The sequence below is a fragment of the Talpa europaea genome (genome assembly GCF_964194135.1).
Source record: "Talpa europaea genome assembly, chromosome: 11".
Lineage (NCBI taxonomy): Eukaryota > Metazoa > Chordata > Mammalia > Eulipotyphla > Talpidae > Talpa > Talpa europaea.
In genome coordinates this window covers 17,860,881-17,870,974 of record NC_140078.1, presented here as the reverse complement: position 1 = coordinate 17,870,974, position 10,094 = coordinate 17,860,881, and the positions used below count along the sequence as shown (strand labels likewise).

At 44.4% G+C, this 10,094-nt stretch overlaps 1 protein-coding gene across 1 annotated transcript; it reads left to right on the top strand.

The window, feature by feature from the left end:
- Window positions 1–6,805: 6,805 nt before the first annotated feature.
- On the top strand, window positions 6,806–9,817 carry DEFB129 (defensin beta 129; the record flags this gene model as incomplete). The annotated part of the gene is made up of 2 exons (XM_084246650.1): window positions 6,806–6,863; window positions 9,381–9,817. 2 exons carry the CDS (start codon window positions 6,806–6,808, stop codon window positions 9,815–9,817), a joined length of 495 nt encoding a protein of 164 aa, XP_084102776.1.
- Between the last annotated feature and the right edge of the window lie 277 nt (window positions 9,818–10,094).

Below are 10,094 nucleotides of genomic sequence, written 5' to 3'. Positions count from 1 at the left end.
ACAGTTCTCAGAATGTACCCCCATCATTAAACAGCCCATGGCAGTATTGACCTATCACTTGTGACAACAAGGATGAGCCCTGCGGGCATTATTCTCAGTGAGATAAGTCAGAGAAAGACAAACTTCATATGATATCGCTTACGTGTGAAATCTAAAAAAGCCAAACTCATAAAAACAGAAAGCAGAATGGTGCTAACCAGAGACTGGGTATAGAGGAATTGGGGAGATGTGGTTTAAGGGCACAAAATTGCAAGCAGCAATTTTACAACTAGGCAAGTAAAGGCCAAGCACACAGTTAATTGCACTCAGGAAAATTAGATCTCCATGAAAGAAAAGACTGGGACTTATCCTGCAAGAAACAGGATAGACATGGGACTGAGACAGGGTAAACCTGTATACTATCCTGTGACTCCTCTGGAGGGCACCCTAGGACATATGCATGCTCCTGCTGTGTGGTAGATGGTTGCAAAACATGATGTTTTATAGAGTGCTTTATGCCATTCTATGACCACGTACAAGAGCCTCTACCGACCTGTCCCAACAGGGAGTATTATGATGTACAGCAATAAGGGAGTTGGGTTCATATCCACTATACTGCAAAGAGAGATTGCCAGAATCACATTTGCAAAGGCTACCACCATACCTAGCAGCAGCCTTCCTACCAGATCTCCCACAGCAAGGAGACCTTGATTCTGATCAATTAACTACTTGATAGACTTGCTTTCTGTTTCTCTCATAAACAGATCAATGATATCAATGATATCAATGACTGTTGGTGCAAATGTATGATAACACAAGCAAGTCAGTTTGGTCTTAAAAGCCTATTCCCAGCATGACCCCAAGCACTTCACCTCACATTTCATTCATAAGAACAAGTCACATGACCACATTTAGAGCAAGAAGAAGGGGACATTGGCTTCTTCCCAGTGACATCTATTATGGAAAGAAAGCATGTGGTTGGGGGGGGTGGAACTTAGTCATAGGTGCCATGGGTGTAGAATTCTGAAAGAGGGAGTCGAAAGATGCCAGCTATTGAAAGATGTCAAACATCTATGACACAGGGCATAGGACCAAAGGATATACCAAAGGATATACTCTTTTTTTGGTATTTCACAAATAGCAATCACCAAGAAAGAAAGGACAACATTTTCTGCAAGATAGATCCAAACACTCAACCAAAAAAAAGACACTTTTTTAGTAAAATAATTCAGGAGTCTTAGATGAAAAGAACAAGGAATTGTGTGATCAAGTAATCAGTACTCCAACTGGTTTTGGATTGCACAATTAAAGTGCCAATGGCTATTGTACTAAAATTTTATATTTGCTATTTCAGCGTAAAAACCCATCATGCAAAACAAATAGAACAGTTCCTTGTTTTCAACTGTTTGTGCTAGTGCATGTTTTTTTATAAATTTACCTTACTTCTGACACTTATACACAGGTTTCTCCTCTAGGGAATTTCAAGAGCATGGACTTTGCATCCACCCCATCATTACCTCTGCATATTCTCAGAAAGAAGTCATGCTGAATTGCCATCACTGGAGGCACTGGGGTGATCTCTCCTAATGCTTTGCTCTCTGAACCACAACAGGGTATGGACATGAGTTTCTGCAGATCATTCTGCCTGGGGTGAGGACCCATTAGCAGGACTAGGAGAAATAAGTCACAGGTACAAGGAGTTTGGAATCTGTTTGCCCAGCCAGAGGGGTAATTAGAGGTTCCTTGAAGAGTTCGTTATAGAACTAGAAAACTGAAATCACTCATCTAATCTAGAGATGAAGGGACTGATCTTGACGCTAAGCCCTTCTGCTTTTGTTACTAATTTTTTGTCCTTGCTGTTTTACCATTGGTTTAAGCCCTCCTTCTTAAGGTTTTCTATTTTCTAGTTCCTTGACCTCCTTTCTGAGAATATCTTTGTTTCTTATTTTGTTTGATGGGACAACAACCCTGTTTTATCTTTTGTTTAAATTTTTTTTTAAAGATTTATTTATTTATGCGTACGAGAGCTGGGGTACAGACCAGAGATGCAGGGTGGTGAGAGGATTCACCAGAGACACAGTGGGGAACAGAACAGGCAGACTGACCAAAATACGCTAGTGAGGGTAGCAGCGGGCGAGACAGGAGAGGTCTGCCATGCCATGTGGGTTGCTCCCTGGCTAGCCAGGGATCGAACTCGTGCTGCAGAGGCCAAAGATTGCTTCATAGTGCGGTGCTTAAGCCCTCAACCCTGCTTTATCTTTAGCAATGGAGACAGGAGAAAGGGAGGAAATCAAAGAAGGAGGCAAGCAGATGTGAACTAATATTCTTTGGGCACCCACCACCTGCTGAGTGTTTTCACTTAAGTTATCATGCTTAAAACTTGCAACACTTTGGGTCTGGTGACACTGCCAGCATTTTAAAAATTAAGAAACTGGAACTCAGAGGTATGAAATGACTTTTCCACTAATGCATCAGAAGTGTAAGTTACCTCCACCTTCTCTGATCGTACCCACATACACTTTCAGTCTCTCTCATTTTATTATTTTGGAACAACTCTTTAAATTCATCATGAATTCATCATCCCCCCCTTGTCTCAAATTCCCCTTCCTTCTTCACTTTTCTTTATCAGCCTCAAGAGCATGATTCACCACTACCACCACTCTTGTCAACATCTTAAAAACCCGAATGCTATTCTTTTCTATATTCATCTTTATGAAAAAGTTCAGCCCCAGACACTTGTGTTGGAAGGAAGGAAGGAAGGAAGGAAGGAAGGAAGGAAGGAAGGAAGGAAGGAAGGAAGGAAGGAAGGAAGGAAGGAAGGAAGGAAGGAAGGAAGGAAGGAAGGAAGGAAAGGAGGGAGGGAGGCAGGGAGGAAGGAAGGAAGGAAGGAAGGAAGGAAGGAAAAGATGATGATTGTGCTGGAGAATATCACACAACTGTGAAGATTAGTGGCATCTGAATTTGTTATTTCCAGTCTGCAAAGCCCTCAGCAGTGACCATTTGATTCCCTATATGCCTCATTCAACAGAAATCTCAATGAGGGGCGGAACACCAGCTAGTTTTGCTTGTTGTTTTTTTTTTTAATTTTTTTTTAATAGAGGCATGTTTTATTTATTTGTTTGTTTGTTTGTTTTGTTTATACATGCACTGGGTACAGTCAGAAGCACGGGAGGGTGAGAGAATTCACCAGAGCCAGAGCAGGGAGCAGAGCAGGCAGAAGGACCGAAGTACACTGCTGAGGGGAGCAGCGGGCGGCAGGAGAGGTCTGCGCGCCATGCGGGACCCTCCTCCGGTGGCCGGGGAGCAGCCGGGGATCGAACCGGCGCCGCAGAGGTCGCCGGCAGCTTCGAAACCCAGCGCTCAACCACTGCGCCACCAGGGAGGTCCTGCTTGCTGTTTTAAATCACTTAACTATAAGCTCCACAATGGAGGGCACTGCCTGTGGTATATACTACCATATTTCCAGTACCTAAGACAGTTTCTAAAATGTAAGACATGGGCCTCCCTGGTGGTGCAAGGGGTTAAGCACCACACTATGAAGCAATCCACAGCCTCTGCAGCACGAGTTCAATCCCCCGGCCAGCCAGGGAGCAACCCACATGGCGCAGCAGACCTCTCCTGACTTGCCCGCTGCTTCCCTCAGCAGTGTATTTCAGTTGGTCCCCCTGTTCTGTTCTCCACTCTGTCTCTGGTGAATACTCTCACCCCACACACTTCTGGCCCGTACCCTAGTTATTATATGCATAAATAAATAATTTTTAAAAAATAAACAGGGTAGGGCCTCTCCTGGTGGCGCAGCGGTTGAGCACTGGGCTGCGAAGCTGCCCGCAGCCTCTATAGCACCGGTTCCATCCCCAGCCACTGGCAAGGGTCCCACATGGTGCGCAGACCTCTCCTGCCGCCCACTGCTCCCCTCAGCAGTGTATTTCGTCACTCTGCCTGTTCTGTTCCCCGCTCTGGCTCTGGTGAATTCTCTCACCCTCCCGCACTTCTGACTGTACCCAGTGCTTGTGGGTACAAATAAATAAATAAATCTTTTTTAAAAATAAAATAAAATAAACAGGGTATTGGGGAAAATGGGACAGTTAGACATAAGAATAAGACTGAACCACTGGGCCTCCCCGGTGGCGCAGCGGTTGAGCCCTGGGTTGCGAAGCTGCCCGCAGCCTCTGCAGCGCCGGTTCCATCCCCAGCTGCTCCCCGGCCACCGGAGGAGGGTCCCACATGGCGCGCAGACCTCTCCTGCCGCCCGCTGCTCCCCTCAGCAGTGTACTTCGGTCCTTCTGCCTGCTCTGCTCCCCGCTCTGGCTCTGGTGAATTCTCTCACCCTCCCGTGCTTCTGACTGTACCCAGTGCATGTATAAACAAAACAAACAAATAAATGAAAGAAGACATGCCTCTATAAAAAAAAAGAAAAAAAAAGAAAAAAAAAGAATTTAAAAGACTGAACCACTACCTTACATCATACACAAAAATTAACTCAAAATGAGTTAAATGGAAATATAAGACCTGAAACCATAAAATGCTAGATTATGGAGATAACTTCCTTTTTTCATAAATTTTATTTTTTTATTTTTTTTAAAGATTTATTTATTTATATAAGAACTGGGGTACAGGTCAGAGGTGTGGGAGGGTGAGAGAATTCACCAGAGACAGAGTGGGGAGCAGGACAGGCAGACGGACCAAAGACACTGCTGAGGGGAGCAGCGGGCGAGGCAGGAGAAGTCTGCCGTGCCATATGGGTTTTTCCCTGGCCAGCGGCAATCAAACCCACACTACAGAGGTGCGGACAGCTTCACAGTGCAGTGCTCAACCCGCTGCACCACCAGGGAGGCCCCAGAGAGAACTTCTTTAACTTTAGTCTTCGCAATGATTTTACACCACAAGCAAATGCAAAAAAAAATGAAACAAGTGGGACTGTATTAAACTAAAAGCTTCTGCACAGCAAAGGAAGCCATCAACAAAATGAAAGGTAACCTACCAAATGAAAGAAAACATTTGCAAGTCATAACATTTGCAAGGGATTCACATCTAAAATATATAAAGAGTTTCTATAACTTAGTAGCAAAAACAAACAATCTGAACAAATGTTCTGGCCAGAACATCTGAAGAGACATTTTTTCGAAAACATACAGATGACCAACAGGTACATGAAGAGGTGTTACACATCACTAATTAGCAGGGAAATGCAAATTAAAACCACAGTGAGGTATCACTGCACACCTATTAGAACAGCTATTTCACCAAGATAAGACATAAAAAATGGTGAGGAAACTGTGGGAAAAGTGAACTTTTGTGCACTACTGAGAGGAATATAAGTTGGTTTAGCCACTGTACAAAACAGCATGGAGTTGCCACAAAAAGAACTGAAAATAAAACCTACCATATGATGCAGCAACACTTCTGGGTATTTATCTGAAAAAAAAAAAAAAAACACTAACTGCAAAAGATATATGTGTGCCTGTGTTCATTTTAGCATGATTTACAATAACCAAGATATTACAAAGATAACCTAAATATCCATCAATAGATGAACAGACTAAGAGTGACAGCAAAGGGAATAGCATATTATTCTATAAAAAAAAAAGAATAAAATCTTGTCATCTGCAAAAAAGGATGAGCCTTGAGGCCATATTAAATGAAATAGACCAAGAGAGAAGAACATTGCATGATCTCACTGAAATGTGGAATTAAAAAAAAAAAAACAGATAAAAGAGAACAGACTGGCAGTTGCCAGAGGCAGGGGTTGGTGTTGAAATGGCTAAAGGTGGTCAAAAAGTATAAATACCCAGCTATAATATAAATAAGTCTTGGGGATATTATGTGCAACATAATAATACTATATTATATATTTGAAAGTTGCGAAGAGAATACATCTTAAAAGTCCTCATCACAAAAAAGTGGTAGCTGTGTGATGAGGGATGTCCACTAGACTTAGTGTGGCCATGTCACAATATATACATTGTTGTCACGCTATGTACCTGCAACTAATATAATGTTATGTATAATGATATCCCAATTTAAAAATAAAAAGGAGTTAAAGTTTTGTCAAGCTGCCTCCCCCAAGCTCATTCAACATACATGTCCTGAATTCTTACATTGATCCAGACCTGCTGTTGGCTCCTGGAGCCCCTAGTACAATCTCTAGCCTCCTGGAGCCCGTTAGAGTAGCTTCTACTCTTCTGATTCTCACATACTAAGGGCCTTACGCATAGTAGATTGAAAAATAGCAGAGCAGGGCCTCCCTGGTGGCGCAAGGGGTTAAGCACCGCACTATGAAGCAACCCGCAGCCTCTGCAGCATGAGTTCAATCCCCGGCCCGCCAGGGAGCAACCCACATGGCGCAGCAGACCTCTCCTGTCTCGCCCGCTGCTCCCCTCAGCAGTGTGTTTCAGTCAGTCTGCCTGTTCTGTTCCCCACTCTGTCTCTGGTGAACCCTCTCACCCCCCGCATCTCTGGCCTGTACCTCAGCTCCTATATTCATAAATAAATAAATCTTTAAAAAAAAAAAAGAAAAAAAAATAGCAGAGCAAACATATCATTCTTGCCTTGCTCAAACATTAAGAAGGAGAGATGCAAAGGGTTTGTGTTTCTTTAGTATCTGATGTCTTCTATTACCCCCCTCCCCCCCAAGGATTGCGAGAGGGGGGATTTGTTGCATAAGGGTGTTCAGGGCGGTCTGTTATCAAACAGAATCAGAAAACACATCTGCTGTGAGCTTTGGCTGCACTTCACTGCTCATGGCCTAAAGCCATGAAGAGGGCCAATAAAGGCCACAGCTCAAGCATGCTTAACCAGATGCGAGGCTTCCTCCCTGGCACCCAGCATGAAGCTTCTTTTTCCTATCTTTGCCAGCCTCATGCTACAGTACCGCGTGAACACAGGTAATGTGGAATTCTAGGTTGAAGAGGGGTGGGTGTGAGCAAGTGGGGATTTGGCTGTTTATGACAATGGGAACCCAAAGAGATGCCGAACGATGAGATGGCTGAAGAGTTGCATCCATCACGCACCTTCCCCCCATGCACCCCATAAACCCAAGCCCAGACCTGGGTCTGAAGGGGACACACAGGAGCCGCAGAGAAAGCAGAGTGTTTCCTGTGTACTTTCATGGAGCTACAACTATCCCGTGCAACTGCTTCCTGACCTCCTTCCTGTGCACAGCTATAGTCTGGGGCTCAGCCAAGCTCTACCTCTTTTTTGCTGTTTCTAATTCAAACTATCTCTTGAAGCAAGATTTCTATCAATTCACACACTCGTGATAAGGTTCCTCCTCTGAGGAACCAGTAAACGGGTTCTCCATCTCAACTTTTTCACATTTTTCATACTTGCATGCCCTCTCTTTGTCTTCATGGGAACCCCGAAATTACCCTTAAGAGCATCTAGGAGCACATTGTGGCAAAGGACTGAACCAATGGATTGATCATTGTTTTTTTGAGGAGAAGCATTAAAACTTGCTTCAGATTGAAAGGATCACCCTGATATTTTGAATAACTGATAATGGGTCAAGAATGGGAAAGAGTCTGGGCCTCCCCGGTGGCACAGCGGGTTGAGCACAGCGCTGTGAAGCCATCTGCAGCCTCTGCAGTGCGGGTTTGATTCCCAGCCGGCCAGGGAGCTACCTACATGGTGCAGCAGGCCTCTCCTGACTCACCCGCTGCTCCCCTCAGTAGTGGTCCGTCTGCCTGTTCTGCTCCCCACTGTCTCTGGTGAATCTTCTCACCCTCCTGCACCTCTGGCCTGTTCCCCAGCTCTTGTAAAATAAAATAAATCTTCAAAATAAAAAGAAAGAAAGAAAGGGAAAGAGTCTAAGAAGTCTCTAAGGAAAGGGTGATATAATCGGGTGTGACTGTTTTCTTGGGTAGAGGTACTTTGAGCCTCAAATTTCACAGGAGCATAGCAGGATTAATCAAGTAGCTTCTTGAAATACAAGAATGCTACTGCTTTTTGTCTTTAGTGAGAAACAATGTCAAAATGTGTGTGAGCATTAGGTGCTACATAAAGCTCTTGTTATTTATGGAAAATCAGTTGATAAGATAAGCACAAGAAGACTTTCTTGATTCAAAAAAAAAGGTGGGGGGAGGAAGTAGGGGTGGGCCATGAGGCATTGGAACAGAAAAACCCTCCTGCAGATGAAGACATTAAGGCACTAAGCTGAGCAGGGAATTTAGAGACTAGTTAACAATGTAGGAGTTATCGTGATAGAGATGAAGTTACAGCTATGATGGTGAATAAGGCTGCAGAGGGACACAGTGTCCAGAAAGGCTGAAAATGACAGAACACTGAGCCTCGGGAACCACATGCCGCATGTCTCAGTGACTGTCAAGATCATGAACCACTGGGTTTGTCGAGAAGCCAGCATTCCTGAAAGCCTTATGGATTCTCTTTTGAAATTCTTTTTTCAGTTAGTTTTATGACAGATTTCACACCTGTTCGTATTTTCTAGGGTCATGGGAAGGACAGTGATATTCTAAGAGTGACTAAGTTGCTATATTGAAGGTCTAAGATCCTATCCTGAAGCAAATAACTGGGTTCCCCTTACTTTTTTCTTCGATCTGCCCTAGACTTTTTAAGTCACTCAAGGAGAGCACATCTAGAATGGAGATTTTTTTGGGGGTTTTTTTTGTTTTTTTTTTTAAAGATTGATTGATTGATTGATTGATTGATTGATACATACAAGCATTGGGTACAGTCAGAAGCGTGGGAGGGTGAGAGAATTCACCAGAGCCAGAGCGGGGAGCAGAGCAGGCAGAAGGACCGAAGTACACTGCTGAGGGGAGCAGCGGGCAGCAGGAGAGGTCTGCGCACCATGTGGGACCCTCCTCCGGTGGCAGGGGAGCAGCCGGGGATCGAACTGGCACTGCAGAGGCTGCAGGCAGCTTCGCAACCCAGCGCTCAACCGCTGTGCCACCGGGGAGGCCCAATGGAGATTTATTTTGAATTTCAAGGGTGGACAGAGACTCTTAGCCTGCCAGATGCCCCCATCAACATGTCTAAACACTGAACTCAAAATTTAACAGACTGGGGTCTCTCCTTGTGGTGCAGGCAGTTGAGCAAAGCGCTGTGAAGCTGTTCGCAGCCTCTGCAGCATGGGTTCGATACCGGCCAGCCGGTGAGAATCCCACGTGGCTCGGCAAACCTCTCCTGTCTCAACCGCTGCTCCCCTCAACAGTGTATTTCAGTCAGTCTGCCTGTTCTGCTCCCTGCTCTGTCTCTGGTGAATCCTCTCACCCTCCTGTGCATCTGGCCTGTACCCTGGTTCTTGTATGCATAAATAAATCTTTAAAAAAATATTTAACAGACTCCCTCTGACTCTACTTCTCTTCCTTCTCTTCCCCCAGCAGTTTTAACATCATTTCTAGTTACTAACCTTAGCCCAATGGTTTTATCTTTTCTTTGCACAGAATTCGTTGTCTTGAGAAGATGTTTAATGGGTTTTGGGAAATGCAAAAACCATTGCAGCATGGATGAAAAAGAAGTACAGAAATGCGGCACGAAGAAAAAATGTTGTATTGGACCAAAAGTGATTCAAATGTTTAAAAACTACATTCAGAATGAAATGTCCCATGCATTTGAAGATTACTCCCAAGGACTGCCAAAATCTGCCTTGAATTCTAGGGCTACACAAAAAAAACACCAGAGTTTATCTCTTCTCACCCAAAGCAAAAGTGCCTGGCCTTTTGAAAACATCAGCATCACCAGCACCCCAAACTCCACCACTGGGAACTCTGCTACCAACAACCCCATGTTCTCAAGAAAGTTTATACTCACTGGCATCAATGGAGACACCAACAGCAGAACTTCAGCTGCTGCCTCCCCACCACCAGCACCACCACCATAGGCCTTGCCCACACACTACTCGGTTGGAGGACACAGAGCAGCAGGGATGTGGGTCTTTCCATTAAAACACCAAGTTCCCCTCTCTCTTTGCTATCTAAAAAATGGGACACAGGACTATTTACTTCTGTCATCAGTCACTCAATAAATATCATTTAAGCACCAACAGTTTACTTACTGTTATCATTCTCACTGGAGCCTCAGAGAGGAGATAGAGCTGGAAAGGGATGGAATTTTATTTTTTCATGCCCAGGAGAAAGCAAGCACAAAGCATGGGGATC